This window comes from Gloeophyllum trabeum (assembly GCF_000344685.1).
Source record: "Gloeophyllum trabeum ATCC 11539 unplaced genomic scaffold GLOTRscaffold_00009, whole genome shotgun sequence".
Lineage (NCBI taxonomy): Eukaryota > Fungi > Basidiomycota > Agaricomycetes > Gloeophyllales > Gloeophyllaceae > Gloeophyllum > Gloeophyllum trabeum.
The window spans coordinates 194,109-221,037 of NW_006920418.1; the positions used below are offsets into that span (position 1 = coordinate 194,109).

The 26,929-nt window shown below is 52.0% G+C and overlaps 9 protein-coding genes across 9 annotated transcripts; 5 read left to right on the forward strand and 4 right to left on the reverse strand.

The window, feature by feature from the left end:
• Positions 1-134: 134 nt before the first annotated feature.
• On the forward strand, positions 135-2,348 carry GLOTRDRAFT_130320 (FAD-binding domain-containing protein; the record flags this gene model as incomplete). The annotated part of the gene is made up of 12 exons (XM_007869104.1): positions 135-327; positions 395-498; positions 568-603; positions 660-888; positions 944-1,074; positions 1,132-1,158; positions 1,218-1,268; positions 1,341-1,466; positions 1,523-1,680; positions 1,738-1,810; positions 1,874-2,101; positions 2,172-2,348. The coding sequence occupies 12 exons, from the start codon at positions 135-137 to the stop codon at positions 2,346-2,348; spliced, it is 1,533 nt and encodes a 510-aa protein (XP_007867295.1).
• Positions 2,349-2,658: 310 nt separating this feature from the next.
• On the forward strand, positions 2,659-3,309 carry GLOTRDRAFT_116658 (uncharacterized protein). Its single transcript, XM_007869105.1, has 4 exons — positions 2,659-2,810; positions 2,871-2,957; positions 3,020-3,091; positions 3,154-3,309. The coding sequence occupies exons 1-4, from the start codon at positions 2,802-2,804 to the stop codon at positions 3,223-3,225; spliced, it is 240 nt and encodes a 79-aa protein (XP_007867296.1). The 5' UTR covers positions 2,659-2,801; the 3' UTR covers positions 3,226-3,309.
• A 55-nt stretch (positions 3,310-3,364) lies between these two features.
• On the reverse strand, positions 3,365-5,385 carry GLOTRDRAFT_116659 (uncharacterized protein). Its single transcript, XM_007869106.1, has 13 exons — positions 5,283-5,385; positions 5,188-5,207; positions 5,061-5,133; positions 4,974-4,998; positions 4,839-4,920; positions 4,727-4,785; positions 4,564-4,672; positions 4,350-4,498; positions 4,214-4,271; positions 4,092-4,159; positions 3,838-4,032; positions 3,703-3,775; positions 3,365-3,642 (listed from the first exon to the last, which is right to left on the reverse strand). Exons 1-13 carry the CDS (start codon positions 5,300-5,302, stop codon positions 3,569-3,571), a joined length of 1,005 nt encoding a protein of 334 aa, XP_007867297.1. The 5' UTR covers positions 5,303-5,385; the 3' UTR covers positions 3,365-3,568.
• Positions 5,386-6,758: 1,373 nt separating this feature from the next.
• On the reverse strand, positions 6,759-7,703 carry GLOTRDRAFT_77787 (uncharacterized protein). The gene is made up of 3 exons (XM_007869107.1): positions 7,378-7,703; positions 7,038-7,264; positions 6,759-6,983 (listed from the first exon to the last, which is right to left on the reverse strand). The coding sequence occupies exons 1-3, from the start codon at positions 7,613-7,615 to the stop codon at positions 6,933-6,935; spliced, it is 516 nt and encodes a 171-aa protein (XP_007867298.1). The 5' UTR covers positions 7,616-7,703; the 3' UTR covers positions 6,759-6,932.
• Positions 7,704-9,780: 2,077 nt separating this feature from the next.
• On the forward strand, positions 9,781-11,901 carry GLOTRDRAFT_77790 (uncharacterized protein; the record flags this gene model as incomplete). Its single annotated transcript, XM_007869108.1, has 6 exons — positions 9,781-10,344; positions 10,394-10,450; positions 10,500-10,600; positions 10,651-10,707; positions 10,760-10,842; positions 10,891-11,901. 6 exons carry the CDS (start codon positions 9,781-9,783, stop codon positions 11,733-11,735), a joined length of 1,707 nt encoding a protein of 568 aa, XP_007867299.1. The 3' UTR covers positions 11,736-11,901.
• A 465-nt stretch (positions 11,902-12,366) lies between these two features.
• On the forward strand, positions 12,367-14,440 carry GLOTRDRAFT_116661 (acid protease; the record flags this gene model as incomplete). Its single annotated transcript, XM_007869109.1, has 10 exons — positions 12,367-12,596; positions 12,658-12,684; positions 12,743-13,020; positions 13,082-13,241; positions 13,297-13,352; positions 13,402-13,491; positions 13,554-13,724; positions 13,822-13,997; positions 14,053-14,237; positions 14,395-14,440. 10 exons carry the CDS (start codon positions 12,367-12,369, stop codon positions 14,438-14,440), a joined length of 1,419 nt encoding a protein of 472 aa, XP_007867300.1.
• A 4,498-nt stretch (positions 14,441-18,938) lies between these two features.
• Positions 18,939-20,280, reverse strand: GLOTRDRAFT_44143 (uncharacterized protein; the record flags this gene model as incomplete). Its single annotated transcript, XM_007869028.1, has 6 exons — positions 18,939-19,055; positions 19,116-19,304; positions 19,360-19,377; positions 19,434-19,623; positions 19,680-19,963; positions 20,023-20,280. 6 exons carry the CDS (start codon positions 20,278-20,280, stop codon positions 18,939-18,941), a joined length of 1,056 nt encoding a protein of 351 aa, XP_007867219.1.
• A 1,034-nt stretch (positions 20,281-21,314) lies between these two features.
• On the reverse strand, positions 21,315-24,226 carry GLOTRDRAFT_62376 (Ku DNA-binding complex, Ku70 subunit; the record flags this gene model as incomplete). Its single annotated transcript, XM_007869110.1, has 18 exons — positions 21,315-21,419; positions 21,483-21,542; positions 21,624-21,719; positions 21,779-21,885; positions 21,937-22,029; positions 22,084-22,192; positions 22,257-22,385; positions 22,437-22,525; positions 22,592-22,646; positions 22,698-22,805; positions 22,877-22,976; positions 23,031-23,224; positions 23,275-23,358; positions 23,406-23,514; positions 23,575-23,683; positions 23,733-23,850; positions 23,909-24,106; positions 24,161-24,226. Coding segments are annotated over 18 exons (1,929 nt in total), but the record flags the coding sequence as incomplete, so codon positions are not given.
• A 252-nt stretch (positions 24,227-24,478) lies between these two features.
• GLOTRDRAFT_116663 (Phosphotyrosyl phosphatase activator) lies at positions 24,479-26,061 on the forward strand (the record flags this gene model as incomplete). Its single annotated transcript, XM_007869111.1, has 6 exons — positions 24,479-24,691; positions 24,757-24,882; positions 24,933-25,281; positions 25,334-25,527; positions 25,585-25,650; positions 25,933-26,061. 6 exons carry the CDS (start codon positions 24,479-24,481, stop codon positions 26,059-26,061), a joined length of 1,077 nt encoding a protein of 358 aa, XP_007867302.1.
• Between the last annotated feature and the right edge of the window lie 868 nt (positions 26,062-26,929).

Here is a 26,929-nt window from a genome sequence, read left to right on the forward strand (position 1 = left end):
GGGCTGAAATGTCAGAACTTACGGCTCCATTTCATCTGTCGCGGTGCGGCACCGCGTTTTCTCAAGCCTCAGCCACACCATCGCTATAAGATTGGTGATTAGTGGTAGGACAGGATGGTTGGCCCGAAGTTGATATGCGGTCTTACCTGGAGCTCGCACTGCTTTCTACCGTGGCCGTCTGCGCGAGTGTGCTGACGGCGGCGGGCTCCTCAACGGCAGACTCCAATGTAGTCCTTGATGGAGGAATACACGTGAGGGCGGACGTTTCGTCAGTTTGTTCCCAGATCGGCGACGCTCTCTCTTCTGCATCAGCCTTGTATTACCCTGGTACAAGCATTTTGTTTACACACTCTTCGTGATGTTAACCCTGAACGCTCGCTTGTTGCATCAACAGGCTCGATCAACTATTTGGAAGACAACTATCACTGGCTTTTATCCAGCTCACAATCCTCAACTTGCACCGTGGAGCCCGGGACCGCCTCGGATGTTGGTGAAGTTGTAAGTTCTAACCACTCTAGAAGTACTTCATTCCCCCTGATTGTCCGTATTCTCTTCTATCAATCTCAGCTGCAAATCCTCGGCGCAACAAATACCTCGTTTGCTGTACGTCCGAATCATGCTCAGAAACCATCGACTATCGAAGCTGACATGTCCCTCAGATTAAGGGCGGCGGACATGCGTCCAATCCAGGCTTCTCCTCCACCACAGGTGTGCACATTGACATGAGCCGTTTTAGCAGCGTGACCTATAACGCTGGCGCATCCACCGCGGACGTCGGCGCGGGTCTCGTGTGGGACGACGTCTACCAAGAGCTGCAGCCGCACGGCGTCGTTGTCGTTGGCGGGCGTGTCTCGGGCATCGGAGTCGCGGGGTTCACCTTGGGCGGAGGTGAGCTTTCCGTACGAGTAACACTGTACACGTTCGGGCTCCTAACGGGAATCAGGCTATTCGTGGTTGACGAGTCAGTACGGCCTCACGGTCGATAATGTGGTCGGGTTTGAGTTGGTCCTGCCCAATGGAACAGTTATGGGCGTGACGGAGGGGTCGAATCCGGATTTGATGTTCGCGCTGAAGGTGAGTGGGATGGGAGTTCCTGTAGTGTCCCATAGTGCGTGTATACTCATCACCTAGCACGGAAAGGGTGGATACAACAATTTCGTGAGTTCGCAACAGGTTTGCAGAATTAACTCGTGGGTATTTAATGCGTCATTATGTAGGGCATCGTCACCCAGATTACGTTGAAGACATACCCCATAGGGCAAATCTGGGTCAGTTGAACTCGTTCTACGCTGTTGAGCTAACCCTTACTCGAGTGCCTCGACACCTCATGTATCCTACAGGGCGGCTTGATAACCTACACGGAAAACACTTTTCCCCAGCTGGCGCAGGCCGTCGCCAACTTTTCGGAGAACAACACGGACCCGAAGGCGCAGATTCTCACCACGTATAACTCCGCCATCGGCTTCGTGTGTCTGATCGTACTTGCCATGCCCGACTAGCAGCTGATCTTGATCCTGTGCAGGCGGGAGTCACGCAGGTCCTGTTCTACGATGCGCCAACGCCACCGGATGGATTATTCGACCAGTTCATGGCAATCCCGTATTTCACAAAGGACGTCGGGACGATGAGCTTCCTCGACTTGGTTAAGCTGACGCCGTCGAACGCCACGGCGAATACCAGGTAAGTTCGCGGAGCATAGTAAGAGAGGTATCCGATAACGTTTGCCGTGACCTCAAGGGGTGTCTTCAACACCGTCTCAATCCTGGACTATTCCGTCGACATGCTCAATGTCATCGCGAACGAAACTACGGTGAGCTTGCCTGTCCCCCGTTTTCTTGTTAACCTTCGCTCACCCTGCTTGTCCGGGGTAAAGTACTGGGGCTCTGAGCTGACCTGGGCATCGGGCTTCCTCGTCTCGTTTGACGTCGAGCCCTTCCTTCCCTCGCTCTTCTCGCACGGGACCACGAGCGCATCTGCCTACCCGCCCTCGCGCGCGCAGCCGCTCCTCCCGCTGAACCTGTGCTGGACGTGGCTGGACGAGGCGGACGATGAGCGCTTCTGGGAGGCAATTACCCAGAGCGCGGATAACGTGAAGGCGAAGGTGCGTCATGAACTGATATCTCGAGCGATGGGTGAATATCTAGCCCCTGAATGTGAATGCCGGTTTGCAGGCCGTATCATTTGGGCAGAACGTCGGCAATGCGCCGTTGTATGGCAACTACGCGATCTTCAGCACGCCGCTGGAGTATATATTCGGGGACCAGCTTGCTCGGCTGCAGAGTATCAAGCAGCGGTATGACCCCGGGAACGTGATGGGTTTGACGGGTGGCTGGAAGGTCCAGGTTTGAGTAGGTCTCGATGGAAAGTTATAGTACCATTATAGCTTGCCTTACATAGGTGCTTGTGGGTCAGTTAATCTTTGAACCTCCTTACCCCTGACTTGTGCCTCCGAACTCAAGTGCGACGTATACCTGTCTAATCATGAGTTCGTCCGACACGACATTCGACCCGGACGGCCGTAACTCTACCGCGAATACAGTTGTAGCGGAAGTGAACCGTTAATATTAAAGGAGTCTTCTATTCTTAGCGTCAACTTCCGATCAAGGCGCGCCACCGATGGATTGATTGGACGTCTTCGCTGCCTCAAGTCAATTCACCAAACTAAACTCAAACCACCTTGTGGCGTCATGCGACGCGTCTATCCTCGCTCCACAAGGCACTTCGCGGTATGAGGCCGTCGATATAAAGCCAGATCATGAGGAATGGGAGGATTATATCTTTGAACCACTGACGAATACATTATGACGAGAGTATGTGCGCCAGCTCGCTTGATTCCTGGGGAACATCACTGACTACACTTTAACGTGTAGAACGAAGTGAAAGACAAGAATGGTGAGCCGATCCACGAAGGCGATAAAGTTGGCACGAAATTCAGAGGAGGGCGGAGAGAGGGTTTGGTACATCCATGAATCTTACCATTGTTCCTTTATTTGCGGCACTCACCACGCGTCCCACGTAGGTCGAGAAGATCGTGACTTCCGACTCCCAAGATACCTCCGACCTCCCAATAGACGTCCAGAATGCACCAAAGGTGCGCCCTGCGGTCCTTGTATTTTGTTCTTGGACACCTTTTTTAACTTATTCATGCGACAGGTCGTCTTTAAGGACCAGCATGGCCATACCGTGTCGCACAACCCTGGCACGCTCACACACGCCAGCGAGTAAATGATCCGACCCATTGATCAATGAATGTCTGTAACATACTTCGAGTGCCATCTTCGTCTTGATTATATGCTTTGTATAATACGCATCTCTCGTGGATGGAATCTCATTCAAATCTAAAGGCTCAGGCAGTAGCTGTGGAGACTACCCGATTCGAACCTGTAAGATATCCAACGTATACATATGTCCTCGAAAAATCTTTATATCATATAATGATCCGTACGTTAGAGTATAAAGACCCATGAGATAAACCTACACTACAAAGGAATGTACTGGATGTAATGTAAATAATATACAACATCTATAATTTTCATCCTCTCCTACAGAATCCCACCTACTAGTATGCTTACTTCCACTTGACCGAGTATTCGCCCTTCCCGCGGAGCTCGGGGATAGCGTCGTCGGAGTCCCCTGCCGTGACTGCACCATCGTTAGTCAGCTTGGGCGCACACACGTACTACACAAAACACCGAGACGCACTCAGATCATTGCCCGTCCCTTTGGGCAGCGCACCCGGCTTCTTATCGGACAGCTCGAATTCGTCGCGGTGGACCTACCAGTCCGTAGTCGGCCTTGCTCGCAAGTAGAAAATCAGATGGACGTGATGAGACTCACGGTGGCAACAGTAGTGACGTGGATCCCCGTCACACTCGAGCGCTGCTGGTGGTCCCAGTGCATATCCGACAGCGCGCCGGGCGCCGAGCGGCTCGAGTCTCCCGCGCCGTTCTTGCGCGCATTCAGAGTCGACAACAGGGAGTTGGTATACAGCTTCGGCAGGGGGAGGTTGAAGATGAGGTGCACGGGTTGAGGCTGCGCGGATGGTCATGTAATTCTAGAGGTGGGGAGATGGAGAGGAGAATTTGACTTACCACCGAGAGGTACAAGACGAGATCGAGGACGGCCCACACGGCTGTAAGCATACCGGTCTGTACAGTGACTTCATGCGGCATGTGAGACACCGCTTTCAATTATGATCAAAGATGCGACTTACGTTTGATGATTTTAGTGACAATGTGATCAGTGACGGCAAAGCCAGTACGGTTGCGTTGCTGAAGGCAGACAAAACGAGCGGTAAGAAGCAGCACTGAGAAAACGCACTGAGAAAACATCACAAAATCGCGACGTACCAGGTGGAACGTCATGGTAAGCGTCAACAGACAGTCCACCGTCGCCGCGAGTACGAGCCACACGACGATGGGCACTCTGACTTGCCACCTGCCCCATTCCGCGAACGGCTTGATGATGCTTCCCGCCACTCCAGTTCCCGCGGCGCCAACTATGACAACACCCAACACCAAGTTCAGCAGGAGGGACCAGAGAGGTGGTGCTAATGCTACATACCGAACTGGACGAAGATAAGGCAGCAGATGAGGATGAAGAACCACCGCAGGTGGGTTAACCGGTAGACCCGCCAGGCGAAGAACCCTTGCACTGTGGCAGCGATGACGCCCTAAGCCGTGGACTTGAGATTCCAACTTTGGGGAGATGCGCGGACGGCACGTACGATCAGAACTGGCCCGGTGCCGGCGCGCCAATTTCCATTCGACGCAGCGACATAGTCACCTGCACGGAAGGATAGTCAGCACAATAGGGCCCTTACCATAACGGGGACGTACCGAAGCTGGTGATGGTGTACTCGTACGCGACGACGCACTCGAAAGCGGAGTTCAGCGTGTCCGCTATGAGGAGGAACCACACCTATGAACCCGCATTCAATGGAAGTATTTCAGGAAAATCGGCTGAATACTCACCAAGAAACGAATACGGGGTGAATCGCTTTGATATCACAATTCAGAGTTGCATAGAACTGCCTTTTCCGGACGACACAGACGACGTACTTCTTGAATGTTATGAAATATAGATAACACTGCGTTATCACGCAACCGAAGAGAAAGACATTGAATAGGACCCCTGCGAAGCTGTATGAGATCTCAACGGTCGGCCTCGAGAAAGAACGCTAATAACCTATCAAAGTGGGTCCCAACCTGTATATTGCGCGTCAGTCGGATCCTGAATGAGGCGGCGGCGGCATCAGCGAGCCTGAGATCAGATCAACTTACACCAGGTCCATCACCGCCATGTTGAGCGACTAAAAGCAGTTTAGCGGGGGGCACTGGAGGGTTGTGAATACAGTAATAATACAAATGGGGAGGACGCCACCACGAGCGTCAACCTGCGCTTTATTGCTTTTGAATCGCGGACCAGAGAGGCTGCTCCCAAAGCGGCGGAAGCCGCGAAACCTGCAGTCCATGGGCCGCCGCCGGCACATAGTTCGAATCGGAACGCAAAGTCCAGCTGTCGATCGGGGCGTCGGATTGGCTCAAAAAGACGCATTGTGGCAACTGATCCGGAGGGGAAGGCGCCCGAGCCCGATCCCGCTGCAGCGTATAATTTCACCGAGATGTCCGACGCACAGCCACACCTTGTGCCTGACCGATGCCTCGATATTTAGTATATATTAGACTCCTGGTCGGCAGAATATACGGCGGGAACGCCAGGCACGACGTCCAAAGGCCGGGCCCGTCGTGGTTGCGTCAAACTGTATCTGAAGGCAATAACTGTTGTCTTGCGATTGTCGCTAACCCCGCTCAAGTCGCAGTCATCAGTCTTCACCAGTCCAGGATTTATAGATGTTCCTCACCAACTCGATATATCGGTGATCAGAGCCAGCGTTAGGGACCACGGACCGGTACCGGGACCACTAACTGTGAGTACAGACGAATCCGGGCTGGAATCGCCATTATTGGCGCAAGCTGTCAGACTCCTATGCGATCAGCACGTTCGCCATCGGCGTACTTCGTCAAGGTGGCCGGTATCGGGCTCACACCGTTCATGTGTGTACGACATTTTGCGTGATAGTTTGGACGTCACGTCAGTCGGGAATCGTGAATAGAGAATTCCATACCTGGAATTTCCGATGGCCAAGGTGGGCTTCTAGATTGATCTACCCAGCATGTCATAACACAGGAGGAACTTGGGGAGACGTCTCTAGCAAGTGAATTGGATCCTGCCGCCACTGCCTCCGTTACTAGCTATAGCATGCCAGATACCAATTTTCGTACAAGCGCGGTTGTCGCAGAAGCCACGGTAATGTAAGCTTTGCTTCAACAACGTGGAAGCAGTGTATTCTTCGCCTTGAAGCAAGAGGCTGCCCGCTCCACCCCGATGTAGAGGATGCCCGAAGCTCGCAATTTGCTGAGGTCAAGATCTGACCATAGGGACGGCATACGTTTGACAAATGATAGCTGATAATAATGCCATACCTGGACTTTCCGACCGTACTCCCCAACACATATAATGGAGCTAAGAGGTTAGTTTATCCAGCGACTGTCAGGGTGAATGCAACAGGTCTGTAGGGTGGAACTTCGTCAAGAAAAGCACTGGAATGTGTCAGACGTGATAGGACAGGCAACGATGAGATGTACGAAGTCGACCGTGGTCACACAGGAGGTGGTGATCGCCATGCCCTGCGGCCAAGGATCCAAGGAAACTGAGATTTTACAGTGCCTGACAGTGAGAAGGCGCGTCGGTCTACTCCCTCCTCTCTGACAAGGCATACTCGACCCGTCATCCACTCCTGAGGTCGAGATATGAGGGTATGAGGAGCCGCACACGACCCGACGCGAACGCAGGAATTCGAAGCGACGGCACGACGAAGAATTAACAGAGCCTTCCGTACATGTTGATGATGCACTCTAATGGATAGATACCTAATGTAAGTCGTACCCGACAAGACTCCTGCGGCCTAGGATCTCGCCAATCTAAACGTAGTCAACACATGACGACGACCTCACACAAATACGACTATTACTCACCTTGAAGATCCCGTACGCCTCGAGTCCGTAAACACCTATCCTCTTCCACTCCCCGTTCCTTAACACCTCTCTCCAGTATGCCGGATTACTGGCACGAGCCCAGAGAGTAGAATACGCGTTGGTGATGGCGGATAATGAGGTGGGGGGCTGCAGACGCTCCGCGACGTAGACCTGCTTCAGGATCTCCCGGGCGACGGCAAGGTTGTACAACAGAGGTTGCTTGTAGCCTAAATAGATGTCATTACTTTTGAGTACTCGTACACTTCAAGCGGGCTGAAACGCGACGAGAAAAATGCAAGCAATATCCATCCCCGCGTGCAAAACCCAGTTGAACACTCACTTCCGAGCAAAGTGCTAGCCTTCTCGCCCGCAGGTCCCAGCATCTTTTTCGCCGTCTCGACGCCCTGCTGCCCATACTTCTGTGCGGCCTCAAACCCCTGCCCGCCGAGCTTCTGCGCGGTCGCGAGATACTCCTGCGCCTTCTTCTGCGCATTTTCCGTCGACGGTGACGAGGCCATCCCGCGCGACTGGCGAGGGATGCGGCGCGCGGCTGCGCGCAACGATGTCGGGCGCATCATTTTTGACGATGCGGAAGGGGTTGGCGACGAAAGGAGAGTCGAGGGAAGGCTTCGAGCCTGTGAGTGTAATGCGAGTTGTCTGGTGAGGGATTGACGACGGGGAGAGCCGGTAATACCCGGTGCCGCCGGGAGTGGCCGGGCCCCCGCCTGTGGCTGCGATTTCTGAATTTCACCAAGTCCGAACATCCCCTTCGAGACGAATGATATCGCTCTGCGCACGTACCACCCAATTATATACCTTCAAATATTCGCAGCGCGATCCGCCCCCGGATACTTGGCATACTTTCTGCGTGGGGCAGAGCCTATTGAATTCAAAGAGGTTGGTCTTGCCACCCGCCGTATGCTGATGTTTAGGGCAAAGTTGCAACACTCTGCAGACCAAGAATGTCTGACTTTGGCTCATGACAGGGAGAAGAGCTTATCACGATCCCATGTGAAGTGCAGCGATATCGAGCCGGACCCTTGCGCCTTCATATTCTATTACTATTAGACGACCCGTCGGACGGATACCGCAAGTGTCAGCCGAACGGCGGTAGATATCGGGCGGATGACACTGACCAAAGCGTTTCATATTCACTATAGAATGAGTAGAACACTTCGCTATCACCCATCCAATCATTTTGACCAGCTCCAGCGGCTCAATTTACCTGGTTGGACGGTCCTCCGATGGCTCTGTATCTCTGCCGAGGCTCGTAAGCCCCGTCCCCTGTGCTACTATTGGATGCTGAAAGTAAACTCTTTCCACTTGAATTGTATATAATCTCAATGGAACTCGTCTTCAGATAGCCTCATGGTTTCCTTTCAGACTGCGCCCGTTATCCCCGTTCCTCATTACCATTGGTTATATCTCAATGTCATGCGCCCCAAACTTCTTCATTGGACCGATATAATGAGGAGAATCGGAGCTAGGCACAGCTAGCCTAGCAAGTACGCTATTCAGGGGAAGTAGGGCCGTTACCGCTTCTCTGCTCTAGAGACTGGCTTGTGCTCTTCGAGCAGCGGGCTGCAGGTGCCTCCACGGGGGACATCACTGGCATTTGAGTCTCTACTCTACTTCGAGCCGGTATTCCCTGCAATATGGTCAACACCTCACCATTTAACTACAGCTACTTTTCCAAAAAAGGGCTCCCCTGAGAAGGTATCCGTTCTGGATCTTGCGACGTTGGAGCGGGTGGTATCGCGCCAGCCTCAAAGGGTCCAGGGAGTGAGCGGGGCCTTGTGAGAAGCCAGCCTGAAGATGTGGATAGCTGGATTTGCTACTCGAACCGCAAGTGACTGTTTGCGTGATGAAGCTGAGGATAATGAACATCTGCCAATCCCCGTGCGATAGCTATATGCAAAAGAATTATGATCAGATTTGACAGTCACAATACTTACCTGTATTGTGCCACACAACAATAACCAGACAAAGGCCAAACTTTGTTCAGTGCCCCTTGCCGCCTTGCAAAACAGATGGATGTTCAAGGAATAGTACTGAGCAAAGATCATTTTCTGTATGAGGATTAGATTTTCGACAGCAGTATGATTCGAATTCTTTTCAACCACTGTTGAACAAAATTAACCTTTGACTGGCCCGGGTCGTTTTGACTTTTCACAGTTTGCCGCATACTCGATATCGGTACCCAGTGAGTCGGCCAGGCTCCTGTACATACAAGATGGTTAAGGTTGTCTATTCAGAGCCTATGTGTTGTGGACTCTGTCGCATCTAGCGACTTTCCCAATCAGCCACACATCAAAAGCCGCGGATGCCGATGATATCACGGCAAGCACATATTTCACCGGGAAAAAGGTGGGTGCTTCCTTCCACTTGCATGCTTTAAACCCTCGAATGCTTCGATCGGGATTGTAGTGAAAGGGAGTTCAACTTCGTCAGTCCACTGCCTGCTAAGTTGTTGCCAGTGCCACAATTCTCTTCGAATTCCTTTTCGAGATATGGTTGTCATCAAAGATATGTCGGCGACCCTGCTTCTGAAAAGCTTGGCTAACGGGCGCAATAAGATATGTCGCGTGCCCTCCGAGCTTGGCATCTGCTTGCCTTGCTTGGCCCAACCGTTTCACGGCATGAACTGCACGCCGACAGCGATGCACACTCGCTTCACCCAAGCTTCACCTTCACCTTCTCCAAGTTCCAAGTTCCTTTTCCCCGTCCTGTCTCGTACAGGAACATGCACGCTCGTTTCATCCGCTCGTCTGCCATCTGGCTATGCTGGTCTGTAATCTCTGTAGCAGGGGCGAGGCCGCCTGTGGACGTCAACTTCCCTTCGAACCCGCCCGCGAGTTCCGCTGTCAATGTAGTTTATGACAATTTCTTGGGAATCTCCTTCGAGCTCAGTTCTTTCAACACATTATGGGGCGAGTCAAACACCACCATACCTCCCGCCATCCTCAATTACCTCCACAACATCCGGTCTAGGTTAGCCGATTCCTCCCCGCTGCGTATACGGGTGGGAGGTAACTCGATGGACGAGTCTACCTACCTGGCCGACCAGTCTCAGATGCTTACGTTCCCGAACCCGGACGCACCTTCGAACAACATCCCGACCAATTTCGGGCCGAAGCTGTGGGAGGTCCTGAACGCCGTGCAGAAGAAAGTCGGCGGGATGACGTTTCTGGTAGGCTTGAGCATGCGAGAGGACCTGCCGAGCTGGGGAGAGGGGAACGTGATCGAGGTGGCTGAGGCCGCCTACAAGGCACTTGGTAGCTCGTTGGATGGTTTCCTCCTCGGTAATGTACGCTCGAGTGCCGGCCATTGCTGACCTAGCACTGAAATCGAAATAGGAACCAGACCTCTACTCTGGCCATGGGAATATTCCGGGTTACAATATCTCGCTTTATGTGAGGCCTTGTGTTTGCTAGTCAACCTTTCGCGGACTGACAACTGCAGATTAACGACGTCGGCACGATCCTTGACGGACTTCGTAATACGCCGTCGGGCAACCTGATACAATCCCCTTTAGTCGGAGGCCCGACTGTTTGTTGCGGATGGTAAGTCTGCGGTAGCCAGAACTATGATGCGAGCTATAGCCATACTCTAGGAATTTAACGGACGTCATCCACGCTGGTCTCGGAGACATGAATTACAAATATTATTCGTAGGCGGTTCCGCATTGCTCTCGTGAGATATTAGCCTAATGCCGAAACTAGAATGCAGCATTACCCGACGCACATCTGCGGCGGCGAGAACGAAAAGAACACAAACATCTCGTATTTCCTGGACCACTCCAACCGTAAGTTGCCAGCGACGCTGTTGAAACGGGCGTCTCATGGATGAATAGTGGATACGTTCGTAAGCTGGAACAAGGAGGGCATCAACCTGGCCAAGGCAACAGGCGTCCCCATGCTCCTCACAGAAATGAACACCGTCTCCTGCGGGGGCTCCAACATCTCGAATACGTTCGCCGCGTCCCTTTGGGTCATCGACGCCGCACTGAAACACGCCGCGTCCAACTTCTCCGCGGTGTACCTCCACACGCGCGAGTACGACGTGCGGTACAACCTGTTCGACCCGCCGAGCGCGCCACAGGACCTCAAGAACCTGAACATCTCGTCCAACGCGACGTCGAACCGACCTGGGTGGCGCACGGGCTCTCCCTACTACGCGGAGCTCGTGCTCGCAGAGACGCTCAGCGCCTCCGGGAGCGTCGTCGTCGACCTGAACCTGAACGCGTCGGAGACGGTCTCGGGGGCGAGCGTGGCTGCGTACGGGGTGTACGACGACGGCGGTTCCGCGCGGGGGAAGCTCGTGCTATTCAACTTTGCGGACGACGCGGGGCAGAACGAGACGTTCCGCATCCCCGGCGGGCTCAAGTCGACCGCGGAGGTGCGCTACCTGCTCGCGCCGTCCGTGCGCGAGCGGACGGATATCAGCTGGGCGGGGCAGACGGTGGGGGCGGTGGGGGACCTACAGGGCGAGCAGGTGACGGCGCAGGTGGACTGCTGGGACGGGTGCGAGGTGCAGGTGCCCGGGCCGGGGCTCGCGGTGGTCTGGGTGGGCGATGATAATATTTGGACGGGCAATTCGACCCTGCCGGATTTCGTGGTAAATGGGGTGGGGAGGATGGGGGTGGATGCGAGGCATGTCCTCGTTGTGTTTTCTGTTTTGTGGATTATTCTCGTGTAGACTCGGGACTTTGGCTTAAGTGTAGGTATTGGATGGGTCGTAGAGTTATAATTTCTAATGTTACAGGATCATAGTTTGGGTAGTCTAGGAGTAGAAGTAGACTTGCGAAGACGCCGGTATTACATGGAGCGATGCCTACAGCGGCATCGTCAACCTCAGCACATGGGTAGCCGCCGCGAATTCGAACATTTTGGATGGATGTGGCGGGGCCAAATCTAAGTATTCTCACGCCATCCTACTGTGTTCAACACGCTTACCAGTACCCGCCGTAAGCCAACTCTGCGCGAGGTACAACACTTACGAAGCTATCCGTATAGCAATGCAATGCCTGGACAGATTTCTCCCAAATCTGTCAATGCATTGCTCTGCACCGAGATGCGCCAAGACCGTGTACTCGGCAGTCCACCGCTGGCGCGGGACAAGGCGGTGATCTCTGCGACACATCAGCGCAGTAGGCCTCTGCTCGGCGGATATGAAGAGCTTGGCTACGAGTCTTGTGCTCTGTCCGAGACCTCCTCCAATATTGCCCCGGGAGGGCATAAATTGCTGTACCGGCTGGACCCTGCGCCTTTCCTTTTCTTTGGTCCCATCCACCCCGGACTTCAATTGAACACACATTTTGCGAGGCAAAATGATGAGGGCTATGACGAGTCTGTCGGTATATTTGCTAGTACTATCTGTACTATCCGTCAACTGTGAACCAATACCGATCTCATCCGGAACGACTATACCCATCGTACGACGGTCGCGCGATAGGACTGGCGCCAACTCGGAGGATTGGGCCCAACGTAACCGAAACCATGTAATTAGCAAATATGCGGGTGGAAACGATAGGGTTAGAAGGGGGAGTGGTATGAATTTGTAAGTCCGCTAAAGCCTGCAGTGACCTTGCAGCTTACGGTACGTTGTGGGCCTCGCAAAGACTAACAAACCAAGCAGTGGACGGAGAGTAAGCTGTAACTCATACGAATGCATTCTTGCGGTACTGACAGATCGTGCTTCGTTAGCTATTTTGGCACTATCGCTGTAGGGACGCCTCCGATAGCTTACAATGTTATCCTCGACACAGGCTCTTCAGACCTTTGGATAGCATCGTCCTCGTGCACAATAGGCTGTACTGACCCTGAAGGAGGCGTCATACCCACGTTTAATTCACATCTCTCGAGCACCTTCAAAAACACAGGCAACTCATTCAACGTCCACTATGGTAGCGGAGCGGCTTCAGGTGTCACAGTTCAGGACGTGGTTCAAATGGCAGGTTTTCAGGTCAAGAACCAGGCATTCGGTCAGAATACATCTTTCCGGGGCTTAGAGATTCACCTGACTTGACGGGAATGCTTCACCAGGTCTGTGCGACCAAGTACAGGGGATCCTATCACCCCCGCTTTCCGGTCTAATGGGGCTAGCATGGTCCGGCCTTGCCAGCCAGTTAACCACACCTTTCTGGCAGACCTTGGCTTCTGCCAACGCGTGGTCGGAGCCCGTGATGTCCTTTCAGTTGACCCGGTACGGATTTCCCTTTGCATACAACCTTCTGACCGACCGCCATCTCTCTGTCAAGATTCAACAACGCTACTAATGTCGAGAGCCTCGAGCCCGGGGGACAGTTCACGATGGGTATGGGGCTTTAAGTCCTCTCGGAACGTTGCGCATTAACCTTCTGTAGGATTTTTAAATCAATCCCTATATACCGGCATGATTGACTACCAGAACGTACCCTCCGATAGATTACTGTATTGGACCATACCCATGACTAGTGCGACTTCCTATCATGTTATGATGGTTCCGAGTATTGAACACGATGGCTTACTTGTCCAGGTTTGACTGTGCAAGGGAAAATGATTTCACCATCACCCGGAGAGCAGTACGCTGCGATCGATACTGGAACGACCTTGATTGGTGGTCCACCGGACGCGGTATCACAGATATATGCCAATATCCCCGGTTCAGAGCCTGGGACGGGAGGATACACGGGATACTATCTCTATCGTAAGCTCCATTTCTTCTGGCACTGGGCATCTCTGCTTGCATCTCGGTTTTCTCGTTCTTAATTCACGCTTCTTCCCACGAATTGTCTCGGCTTTAGCATGCTCTACGAAAGTCAACGTCACGATATCCTTCGGTGGCCCCGCCTGGCCAATCTCAAGTGCCGACTTCCAACACGCAGCTCTGCAAGATGGCAGTGGGAAATGCATTGGGGCATTCTTCCAAATCCCGACAGGCACGGGGGTACCTTCATGGATTATCGGCGACTCGTTTTTGGTAAGTTGGACTGCACGAGGTTTTTGTCACTTGCGCCGCCTGCTCACTTGTCCAGAAAAACGTGTATTCGGTATTTCGATTCTCGCCACCCTCCGTCGGGTTCGCGGCACTTTCGTCTGTGGCCACGGGTATGAACGGCGTCCAGGCGCCGATACCAACCGCGACCATCGGGGAACCTGGAACTGCGGTCACTGCAACAGGCATCTCACTCCGGAACGACGCATCAGGGCCATCCATAGGGTGGATGCATTTTGTCGCAATCTTTATGATATCTATCTTGCTGGAGTTATGCCTGTTGTGATGTCCTCTGTATTGTGATGGTCGTGATTACGGCTGTAGCTTATGATATTTTATGTCGGGACGAACAATCTCAGGGCCTTACGGTATATTGACCTAGCGTATGGTCGCTGTTGCCATTCGGGAGTGGCATCGAGACCAACTAGTCTTCATTCTCCGATCGCCAGCCAAGTTAGGTGCCTTAGCGCTGACGTGTGATGGTGGCGCACCAGCGCGGTGTGTCAGGTATTGAATTCATTGTGAAGGTGCCCTCAGTCGAAGTCCGTGTTCCATGAACGTTTTCGAGTGTCGGGTGAGCGGTGGCTCCGACTCTAGCGTTATAGCACATTCGAAACTAGTTGTCCCTGCGTTGAACATTAACCATCTGACAACTTCACGGGAGGTCTAATTCAGTGCAGATGGGTCTACAGACTCGTCACGGAGATATTTGAGACACTTACAATGTAATTTCGTATCTCCAGGCAGACTGGTGGGCACCGTGCTGTAGAGTGGAAACCGCAGCAATATCGCGCCCACATAAGAGAGAAGTACTCATCGACGCTGGGCGGTTCAGCAGCTCATAACAGAGCCTCAGTGGTGAGTCCATTAGCAGACGCCGACGAGGGCATAAACCACTCACAAGTTCTCTCCCAGTCACCTGCAGGTCCTACGCTCAATATTCATTGTCCTCCCATCTCATCGCGATTTAGGTGGCTCGTAAGTCTGTGTTACCCATTATGAATCCAAATGTGTAGCTGAGTCGTCGCATGCGCATACCTCCATTGGCCTGACAGAACATGAGATTCTCTATTGTCGCCACAGTGTTGTGTCTCGTCTTAGCCCACAGAACTAGCGCGGCTATCCTGGAGGGACGTCAGATAGTCTGTGATATCTTTTGTCCTCCGCCGCAACACTTGTGTCCGCCCTGCAATTGTACCACCGCGGTTTGTTCCCCGACCAAGAGCGGCCTGTAGGTTTTTGACCTTATTTGAACGAGAGATCAATATACTACTCTTTGCCAACATAACGACTTCTGATAAGGTACATTGTCGGAGCCGGGGTCCCGGGGTATATCGAACGCCACCATCTCGAACGACAGAGTGAATAACAATGTTGCGACTCAACGAGACACGTACGGATAGAGTACCGTCAGCGCCCTCCCAATTGCGGGTTTTAGCCATCATGAATTCGACAGATCCCACCACGCACCGTCAACGCAAATATGGACTGCTCGGGCCAGCTGTACTTGGACCGTGGTGCCTATATCGGGTGACACCGTAGTATCCGGCTGGGGTTGGTTTCGCAGGATAGAGCAGACATTCTCGTGGGTGTCAGGAGAGAATGGTGATTACGCCACAGGAACACGGAGGTCAGATAATCAGGGCATGACAATCAACTGCGCTAATAGCTTGCCGCAGTATTTCAGGGCATCATATAAATGTAGGGCCCGCGAACAACACGTCGGGTCGGAGAACCTTTTCATAGAGCCTTCGTGAGTGCTTGACGCCCGGATCGCGAGTCACTCCTGATCGCAGTCCGTACAGGTCCTCTGAGTTATTGAAACAATCCCATTCCTCGAATCACGGACGGCATCCCATTGTAAGTCGGCATTCGTTTGATCCTCGGATAGGGGCTGAAGTAAATATAGGTACAGGACAGAAAATGAGACTTACCATGCTCAGCACAGTATTTGTTCTTGCGCTGGCTCACATGGGTAGAGCAACTTCAACGGAACCCATAACCTGCGATATTGCATGTGAATTGGGGTACCACCTCTGCCCGCCCTGTAGGTGTACTACTGAGCCTTGTTCCCCCGAGACAAGCACTTTGTAACACAAGAACTGCCCACGTACATAAGGGACGGTATACCGTCTGGGCTGACTTCTCGGAAAATGAATGAATATCATGCTGTTAGTTGTAATCAGCCCGCAGTGAGCTATATATGATGCGCTCCCAGAGGTGTTTGACGGCATTCTAGTGTATCGCCCTTTCACTCGCGTGGCCGAATACAGCGACGATCGAAACAGACGTGGAGTCTCATTTCATGCACAGGGCTGTGGAGCTGGAATGAATCATGCTCCAAGGTACAGCACGGACGCACGAAATATCATTGGAGATATGGTCTCAAACTAGCTGCATCATGCAGTCTTCCTCTCCATTATGGGGAGCGTCCGCGTGAGGCGAAACACTCATCTGGCAGGCAGCGGTAAGAACGAAGGTTTCATGATCACTTACCGGAAGTGATGGGCCTTCTTCCGGAGTCATCAAAAAAACCATGCCAAGTCTGGCCGCAGTATGCTCAGAGATTAGCTCGACGTATATAACATGCAGAGAAGAACTCACAAAAATTACACAACCAACTTAGTGAAGACGAAAACGTAAGTGGGGAGTACAGGTCATCGATTGATCCTCACTGCTACCTCAGCTCGCTGTCCAGCTCGAATTTTTGGTCTCCGTGTGGTCATACTTCGAACTTCAGGGCCGTACACCCCGTATGTCACTTCGGCGTACTCATTAGTCGAACCGAAAACTGAGCCTGCAGTCTATCACAGCGCACGATGAAGACCGCATTCTATACGCTGTGCGTATTGGTGGTAGCCGTGGCAAGCAGAGGCGCTGCAATCGAGAAGCGTGAGCCGCGATGTGCGATATATTGCCCACCGCCTCAGGTGTTTTGCGACCCGTGTGGGTGCGCTGCGTCATTTTCCGAGTGTCCTGTTGTCGGGCGAAGCACCCACATCGCGATGTGATAGCTGTCTGTCCGCACTCCAGCAACTGGATTATGAGACAGGTTGGGATCTGCAAGATGGAGCGCAGCTTATGATACAATCCATTATTTCCTTCGATATGCCTCGGTGTGCCCACTTTAGCATCATGATCCAGAAGGAGTGCCCCGACGTACCTTCAAGATGGAAACAGCGACTCAGAACTTCGCGAGGATAAATGACCAGAATCATAACGGGTGATATCGTCCTCCAAAGGTATGAGTTCCTTCATGCAGTAGCCGCTCAGCGTTACCATAGCTCTGTCAGCGGTCTATCACTAGCTTAAGTTGAGTTACAGCCGTTTGCAGATCGACAGGCCATCCATTAGAATGTCGCCTACAGTCGGAGTACGGCGGAAATGGTGCCAGGGACGCCCAGAGACGTCGGGACTCGTAAGAGTCCAGATGGTCTGATTCTGGTGTCTCAGGGACTTCCATTCACCTCTCCGATGTGGTCCGACTATGAACGATTTTTTGAGAAGTGGGCCCATCGATCTGCAAATGACTGTAAGCAGTCACTGAGTCAGTACTGTCGCTGGGACTCCAGTGGACTTACAGCCATTTGCAGATCGATGGGCCCGCTTTCTGAAAATCATTTACAGTCGGACCACGTCGGACAAGCAATTTCAAGTCCCCGAGAGACAGAAATCGGACCATCTGGACTTCTCTACCTTCTTCCGACGTCCCTGGCACCCACTCCGACCCACTCCGACTATACGTGGTTTTCTGAATTGATGGTCTATCGATCTGCAAGCGGCTGTAGGTAAGAATGGACTGCGACGAGTGAACTGTGAACTTCACAATGATCAGATTTGCTTCAACTTGCCCTGATCCTAAACGCGTGACGTTACGCGTCATTGCCTCCCGGGGCATTCTTGTGTCGTGCTCAAGCTACATGTCAATACATGTACACCTATTTACGCTTGAAACCGAACAAGGCTGCACTCCATTCTACAAGTATCCCCGCATACATTGTCTCGGAGAGCCCGGTCATGCTCCAAACAAAGATTAATTACAGTACGTTATCTCAGCTGTTCAAGGCCCCGAGTCCAAGCTGCCTACTTAAATGTTGTACCCACTAGATTGGCGTCAGGGTCCGGAAGCGGACATTAGACCTCTCTGATAAACCTTTGGCACGCAGGCCCTGTAATCCCTGAGGCGGTAAGCATCAACAATCGCAAACCCATGTGGAGGTGAACTTTCGCTCCTGGTATCTATTACCCATTCTCTGGACATTTGCAAACGTCCTAAATTCCAACGATCATAGGCGCAATCGTGAAGCAGAAGGACGTCGTTCGCCACGCGGCCGAGCATGAATATTTCGCGTACCAACGGTGGGAAGTTAGTGGCGAATTATTGGATTTCGGAGCAGCCGACAATTGCACTGAAAATAGGGAACTCATACATTATTCTTGGCACGTGATGAGTCGCCGTCATAGCCAGCACTTGCATACTCAAATATATAAGACAGGGCATCCAGCTACCCCGTTTGCATGATTTTCCCATGTTAATATCGAATAAATTCAATAGCTAATACAGTCTCTAGGAGATCACGCACACTACTTGTGATACCATTCGGGGCGAGTTCACGGAATTCATAGTCAACACCCTACACGCCACCACGATCCCGAAGAGTCTTAACTCAGAGCATGATGATTGAGAAATCTCTGATTTCCGTTTTCCAAGACACCCATAACATTATTGTAGTTGCCTTCGTCGGGCATCTCGTATCCCGGGGGCGCATACGAACGCGGAGGCGCAGTCCCCGGCGGGGAAGAGGTAACTATCTTCACCTGCTCGGAAAGCAAAGGCTGGTCTGTGTTTGAAGCAGGGACAAAACCCGGAGCGCGGAAGGGCAAGAGGACTATTTCATACTGAGACGCCATTCGAGTGCGATTGAATCAGCAGGGGAAGACATGGGACCTCTCAAGGAACTGACTGACGGTAATGGACACAGTTGGGAAATTGAATGTCGGTGTGGATGCATGTTTGACCTCAATTTCTCCTTGCAGCGTTCTCTTAAATGTTGTCTCTGAGCTTCCTGCGCCCTCTAAGGCAGCGTCGTCTATTCTCCAAACAAGAGCCCTACTAGAGCTTGTTTTGAAGGTGTTGTCACTCCTTGACTTACTGCCGGGGGATACGGCCATTACTGATCGAACCAGGAAAATTCTGCTGGCACCGTGGCTGCATAGGAGGTCGATAGCCTGTTGGTCCTGGCCGGATAATGTGAGAAAGAGATGAACGCGGCTTCCTACGGCGTACGTCAACTGTCGCCGAGCCGTCAGCGTCCAGGCGAGCCATCGGAGCTCATAGTAAACTTACTGGCACTGAAAGAGCTAACTGACAAGGAGACGTATAATTAGAGGGATGAATCTTCGCATACGCACGTCTCTGACCTGGCATTGGATTTCTACTTCTCTTGAACCGAAGAGCGTACCCTTCATTGGGATTCTTGGTAACACTTTCCATCCTTCAGGGTCAACGTCAGGACCGGGCAATGGGGCTCCGGCAGCGTATGCCTTTTGCCTATGGGATGAAGGGACTTCCCCGGTGCTTTGTGGTATAAACCCGATTGTCTGAGTAAGGCTAAGTAAGTGATTAGTATTGAGTGAGGCCGCACACTGATGGAGACACAATCTTACATTGACTGCGCTCGTAAAAGCCCTCGCTTCACTCGCACGACGATCTTGTAATCGATATACACAGGGCTTGCTCTTTCGGAGAAAGTAGGTGGAAGTCGATATTTCTCTCCGGGCCTGCCATTATATTTTGAAGCCACAGGAAGTTCACTAGGTATGGTGATAGAGAATGGCCACGAGTTTTGTCCGCGAAGTGGGCCATCATTGGCGGTTGACGCCCACAAGAGCTGTTCCTCAGTTAGGAAACGAACTTCCTCTTGGCCCACGGAGGTCGTTCCACCCAGAAGCTGGAGGGTAACTGGGTGTAAGAAGGTTGTCTCATGAATGTTGAAGCAGAGCTACGAACCGCTACTGCTACGGACTTGATACCGTCGGGCTTGTCCAGTTCTACCTCTACTGTGCCAGTAATGGCGTCTCCGTCATTGAATATAGGCAGTGATCGTGTGCTCGCTGCACGGCTATTCTTGATAATGAGATTCAGCCACTTCTTCCCCTTGCTCTCGAGCGAACACTCGTGTGAGGGGGCTCCCCCAGGCCCGTCAGACCGAATTTGAAGGTTGGAGTCTTCCCTCGTATAACTCGGCAAAGCATCGTCCACGACCATGTCGATAGACAGGTGGTAGGTATATGGGACTGCGGAGTAGAGAAGCACTAGTGCTTCCGGGATCATGAACCTGATCTAAAACCCTGGTACCTGGCGCTGCTAGCCTATAGGACATCAGCGATAATGAGAGTTATCTACCGGAAATAGACGTTTCGACCATCGCATGGCCCGGGCACACAACGCGTACAGTATGGGGTGCTCAGGGTAAGCATTTCATAAAGCACAAGCCTTGCCTCACTGTTATAGGAATGTGTAGATAGAGCACTGTGAGGCTCGAACTGGCCCAGGGTAGACATAATATTGGATATCAACGCTAGGCATACGAAGCCTATCATTCCGGAGCCTTGTTCAGTCCTGACAGAAGGTGCAAGGCGTCCGGTAAGTCATAATCAGGGCTCATTTCCAATAACGAGAAGAGTAAGTAGGCCGTATCTTCGCACATCGACTCCAGAGGTATGACACTTCCTCCGCACTCCTCAGCGTCGCAGCTGGTGCGTTACGTACGACTAGACCAGCAGGGTGCCATCTCCGTCTATTACCTCTGATAACAGTTATGTAGCGAGAACAAAGGCAGAGTCCCCGGCTGCTACGAACCGCGGCTTCAAGGCGAAGATGATTGAACCGTTTGTACCGGAGAGGCGGGACCGATTCTCTCTGAAATCAAATCAGTCTTCTGAAGCCGAGACTTACCTGATGGCCAGACGTAGCATTGGCAACAAGAGCGCAAGAGGACAGTCTCGAGCCAAGGCCAAGGCCAGGTACGATGAAGCCGCACGGCAATCGCATGCTTAGATTCGCGTGCCGATATGTCCGGGACAGCCAACAGGTTATGAAGAGACACAAAGGAGAATGTGGCCAAAAAACTGTGCTGTATTAGGCGTGGTGACAACAGCCCTACGGCGCCTCAAGGCGGCAAGGATCAAGTAGATCAATGATTCGTAACCCAGATATTGGACTTCTGGAAGCGGAGTGTTGCCCTTGCAGAGACATACATTGAAGGAAGTGTGAGCATACGGATTATACTCAAATCATGGATGGGAATCGAGCCATTCTGCGACCCTATCTATCAATTCACCCTTCTTACCAGAGACAGGTAAGCTTTTGCTCTTGCAGAACTCCTTGAGCTGATCCACTCGGAGCTGCAATGATACATCATTTGATGTTCATCAGTGTTAGGCATGTTCCGGTCCCGGAATACTTACTTTGCTCAGAGTTCCAGACTCGTATTTCGACCGAATTTCCGCTTCTCCAACGCTGATGTCCTGAGAGGAGATGAAACTTTAGTTCACATCCCATCATCAAGGGGAAGAGAAGTTGGAGGTCAAAGAAACCGTGTCACTCACAGCCTTGCGCTTTGACCCGGTTGTGGCAATTGTTATGTGCGATGATTCATCATTTACGAGTGCGAGCTTCCAATCTTTCATGAGCGGACCGGCTCGCTGTAGCGATTCAACTGGGTCAGAAGATGACCTAATAAGTCAGTTTTACAAAGAATTACCTTGTGGATCATATCATACTTCGGAATTGTCAAGTCCTCGAATGTCTCTGGGTCATATTCTTCTCTGAACGCGCTTGCCTCCAGCTGGGCGTTATGGTACGCCAACGCTGAGGACAAATAATAAGTCATGAGCCTCCGTAGTTCAAGCGCGGACGAACCGGGATTTGGGTAAGCATCTGGGGGGTAAGTACCGTTCTTCACAGACAACTTATGTATCCAGGCTTTAGCCGCATCTCTGATATCTTCCGGTGCTAACCAGATGCAGGTAATGGTAAATTCCCGAAATAAGGAAGAGAGGAACGTACTGCGCAAGGCTTCGTCTATGGGCGCAGCTCTGATATCATCCGCAAAGGGCAGCGGGATGAGGTGAAATCCGGAGGGCTCCATCCAACCCGTCTCGTCTGGTTTCTCCTCCTAAAGTTCGGAAGTATCAAGAAAACTTCTTTTCGGCAGAAAAGCCGGCAGAGGGCATACTTACTTGCGGAAGCAATGCGCAAAAGATGGGTGATGAATTTCGCCGCAGCAAGGCCAGTGCTAGACCAATCTTGTCCTTCTTAATCATAGACTTCAACAAAGCGGCGAACGTCCGTTTACTTCCGGAATATGTCTGCCTGCTACATTAGTGGAAATGTACTATCAATGGAATGGGAAACATCACCATTTCATCGGGATACACGAAAGTCGAGTGCTTGACATTATCCTCAAAAAGCAACTCCGATCTGTCCTTGAAGCCGAGCAGCTTTATTCCTGAGAGTGAGAGGTCAGGACAATCGAAAATGAAACGGGAATGTAACTGGATTCAACGATATCTACCTGGCTCCAAGCCCAATGTGCGAAACGTCTTCACTTCCTCTGCGGTATAAAATACCTGCACATAGTAAGCCAGGAAGCCCCACGGGAGAATGTACGGCATGCTCACCCGACAGCCAACTGGAACGAGGCGACCCCCGGCTTCATTTTCATCAGGATTACCGCCCAGTGTCATACCGTAGAGGATCTCAGGCTTTGGCACTTCTTCTGGTTCGTCCTACGTGAAATTGGTTTGCGCTGAGGTATGCAAAAGCAAAAACGGACGTTCGAACGTACGATATCGGTCACATCGGCGTAGACCGTCCGTGATTCAGCCACCTCCATCTTCTCCCCCAGATCAACAAAATATCTATACGATCCTTTCGTCTGTTCTGTTACTAGCCCATACCTTTAATCATGAAATTAGGGATGCGCGGCCAGCTACATGAATTCCTTCACCGACCCTTTGACGCCAATGACAAACCCGTCGGCAAGCTGGAAAGGCACATTAAATAGCGAGCGTTTCGGTACTTCATATATTCGCATCTGGGAGATCAGGTCTTCTATTCGAGTAATGGAGATCGACTCGGGCAGCACAGAAGCAGGCGAGTCGGGGTCGTCATCTGCATCTTCAAGGTTCGTGGGCAGCAAGACGGACTGCGAGGCTTCAATTAACGTTGAAACAGATAGGGACCTCTGACACTCACAGAGTAGAACTTGCTCGTGTCAAAGGGCTTTTCTTCCGTACTGATAAAGAAAGGCTCCACGTTGACCCCCGCTTGCGTGAGATCCTAGGGAAGCGTCAGAGTTTGCAGAACAGGGATATGACTATCCGCACAAGCAGTGTTGTCTGTGCGGAGGTCAGGAGTCTCTGCCCTCCGATGCCAGGATGTGGATTGTCCTCGTCTGTGATCAGGAACACACGCTTTGTCGCGGTTTTCGGTGCTCTAGCAGCATTTCATATTTCATGTGGGTTACCAGAATAGAGGGAAAGAAGACCTGCTAACCCATCACGTAGTACCCAATTGCAACTGGTGAATACGTCTCCCATAGGTACTCGCTTCCCCGTTAGGGGAGGGAATGTTTCACGCAAGTACTCGGGATCCTCTCTGGCAGCTGCAAAGACCATTCAGAATGTGTCAGACCTTGCAGATAGTACGCAGACCATCGAGCAATTGCATGAGTTCTAAGACCTTTGGTGCGCTGATTTGTGCAATAGGCTGATAGACAAAGTTATTGTGTTTGATCTCAGACCCCTGAGAGGTAGACTCGTTTCTTCTGGTCTATTCGTCGAAGAGAGACCAATGAGTGGAAGTCAGTAGAAGCTACCGTAGACATTACAGTGTTGAACAGCATAATCCCGACCGAATCGTTCGGGCCGACAAGGACCTTACGCTTCTGGATCTGCATCGCAGCTTCCAGGGCGGAGTACAAATGACATGTTTTCGTGTCTTCGTACTTCGGGTCGTCATAACTCTCAAGCATAGACTCAGAGCAGTCTATACAAAATAGGATAACATCTTTTTTGCCCTCGAGCCACTACCGGAAGGAATCGCGTCATAGTCGAGACAAGGAACGGGCGGAATGATTTACCGATGTGTCCTGCAGCTCGTCTTCGTCGTCTTCGTCAATCTTATTCCAGTCGTCAAATGGAGCCATCCTTCTACTAGACCTGATGTGAAAACCAAAAGTATAGGGCGAAGGCGGAGTGGCAAGTTCGGTGCTAAAGGCGACGCGCTACGCGTGGAGTTCGGCAACGCGTGACCCGTAACAGTGTCACGGGGTAAGTAGGTTGGAATTCGTCGGAGTCGGGCCACCCTCCCTAGTTTGCCTTGTAGTGCAAGCCAGTACTGGCAGTGCGTTCGTCCGGAAGGTACTGACCACCCCGAATTCTTGCCTCCGAATATCAGGATGGCTGCATCGCAGTTGTCTGAGCTGCGCGAAATCACCATTTCCGACATCAAACAGATATCCTCACCGCCGACGCTCAAGATACGCACCGATCACGATGTGGAAGTATGGAAGATGACCCGTGGATACCGAGATTATGGAATCTTTTTGCGCAGGCTCAGCGACTCTGTCGTGGGGACCTTTCTCCCATGGGAGCCTGAGTCCGTGAGCCAGGTGGCTTCGCCGGTCTTCTGAACTTTGTCTTGAACTCGCTAGCTTATACCATTTTCCCCCGACAGGCAATCACCAGCCTCACAGCGCTTCTAGACAAGTTGGACTCGTTGATTGACGAGATCCCTCCGTTACTGACTCCACAACGGTTTGGTAACCTCGCGTTCCGGACGTGGGGCAAGCGCTTAGAGGAGGTACGCAAGGTTGCCCCTTGGAGATATTGAGTTAACACCCGTATTATTAGGAAGCAGACTCGCTACTGTCGTCACTGCTTCCCTCACATTTATCAATTGCAGTACCGTTAATTAAACCGTATTTCCTGACATCCTTCGGACACTTTGTCCGGATGGACTACGGCACAGGTCACGAGACGTCGTTCGGGCTGTTTCTACTGTGCCTTACCCTTGTTCGGTTTCTGCACCCGAATCCAGATGAAGAGCGGCAGATAGTCCTGATCCTCTTCGTGCGATATCTCAGACTCTGCTGGCGCTTACAAGACGTATACAAGCTGGAGCCGGCCGGCAGCCACGGGGTCTGGGGATTGGACGACTACAGCTTCCTCGGATACATATTTGGCAGTGCCCAGCTACGAGGTAAGTCTCTCCTTGAAATTACAGGTACATGAGCTCGGCCAATGTACCCTAGACCAAAGCGAAATCCCGGTCTCTGCCATTCTCAGACGTCCCTTACCGCCCACGAATCTCTACTTTATGCAAATCACGCGGATTCACCAGGTTAAGCATGGTCCATTCCACGAGCACTCGTCGCAGCTACATGCCATCGCAGTCGGCGTGCCTAATTGGGGCAAGGTAAACTCCGGATTGTTCAAGATGTACGAGGTAAGCAGATAGCTCGTCTTAGCAGCACATCGGTGTTCCAACTATCTTCCGCCGTAGGCAGAGGTGCTGGGCAAGCGAGTAGTAGTGCAGCACATTCCCCTCGGCGGCCTTCTGGAGTGGGATGTCAACGAGACGGCCCCGCAGTCGAACGGAGCTCCGCCCGCGCTCGGGCCAACCAATGTGGGCACGCGCGCGCCTTGGGCTTCAGCGGCGGGTACACTTGGGAATGATGCACTTACCCGTGCTCCGTGGGCGTCGCGATGAACTGCCGAGTGGGTCATATTTTGGGAACAGATCCCACAGCGTCAGGTAAGATTTGACAAGTGTTGTATCTGACGTCTCATGTGAGCGAATGTCTTTGACATTGCTTCTGAATCTATCCGCGATTGTTTCACGACTTGATAGATAACAAATGGGACCGCATGCAGTGTTTGTACCGACGTCTTTGATCTCGTCCCTGAAATGCAGTGCAAAACGCCGGTCCTTTACTTTTTGTTGAACGCACTCTTTACGCACCATCATCTCGGCGTCTAGTCGAAGCCCCGCCAGATACTGCTCGTGAGTGTTATGTGACTCGCCCACAGTTGCAGGGCAAGGTGGTGTATATCGAGTAAGCCATATATGATCCCCTGAAAAGGGAGGAACCTGCTGGCACCAAGTGCAGACGTGCAGACATAATCAAAGGGTAACGGTGCCGAGTAACACAGCCTCGGTACTGGTAGATAATTATGTGGCTCGGAAAAGTGCTTTCACTCGCGACACCTAGTGCATCCCAATTGCAACACCCATCTCCATCCAGTTCCTTGACACCCCCAAGCATGCACTCACTGGAATCCATTACTTGAAAAGTCCATGCTTATTCCCGGGCTGTGGCCTTCTGAGACTCTAGATCATGAGGTTTGAAGCAACGCGGGGCGAACACAGTATCGACAACTAATAAAGCCCCTCGAATCTTCACATCTATGACTCATTCAAGGTTGTAGGCTATGTAGCTTACACCGGTACGGTTGTTTAAGATAACCTTTGGTATGTGGGCCCTCCTTGAGCCCCAGAAGGAGCTGGAAACGCTCTGCCACAACGGTCCCGCGCCACTGCCCCGCATGCGAGTCAACCGGAAATTACCGGACTTCCATCGATAGAAATTTGTAGGCTGCTTTCGCCGAATTTGTAAGAGCGAACCCTATCGACCGACTACGTCGACGCCGCCGACAGAGCATTCACTGGACCTTCTCTGCCGTCGTCACTGAGCTGCACGACGCAGAGACCCATCGCGCCAACATTACTGACCAGGAGAGGAATAGAGATTTACGTCTCTTGACCCGACCGTACGTGATCTGTGCTCTTCTGCCATCGAAAACCCCCTTTCTTACGTTCGCGATGTGCATTGCAGGTGGTCATCTGT

Coding starts and splice junctions, on each gene's coding strand:
- GLOTRDRAFT_116658 (XM_007869105.1), top strand. Junction 2,958..3,019: donor GAGGGCGGAGAGAGGGTTTG/GTACATCCATGA, acceptor CGTCCCACGTAG/GTCGAGAAGATCGTGACTTC. Junction 3,092..3,153: donor ACGTCCAGAATGCACCAAAG/GTGCGCCCTGCG, acceptor TTCATGCGACAG/GTCGTCTTTAAGGACCAGCA.
- GLOTRDRAFT_116659 (XM_007869106.1), bottom strand. CDS start 5,302: ATGGCGGTGATGGACCTGGT. Junction 5,208..5,282: donor ATGGCGGTGATGGACCTGGT/GTAAGTTGATCT, acceptor CGCAATATACAG/GTTGGGACCCACTTTGATAG. Junction 3,643..3,702: donor AGGGACGGGCAATGATCTGA/GTGCGTCTCGGT, acceptor ACGATGGTGCAG/TCACGGCAGGGGACTCCGAC.
- GLOTRDRAFT_77787 (XM_007869107.1), bottom strand. CDS start 7,615: ATGATGCGCCCGACATCGTTGCGCGCAGCCGCGCGCCGCATCCCTCGC. Junction 7,265..7,377: donor GGCTAGCACTTTGCTCGGAA/GTGAGTGTTCAA, acceptor ACATCTATTTAG/GCTACAAGCAACCTCTGTTG. Junction 6,984..7,037: donor AGGCGTACGGGATCTTCAAG/GTGAGTAATAGT, acceptor GACTACGTTTAG/ATTGGCGAGATCCTAGGCCG.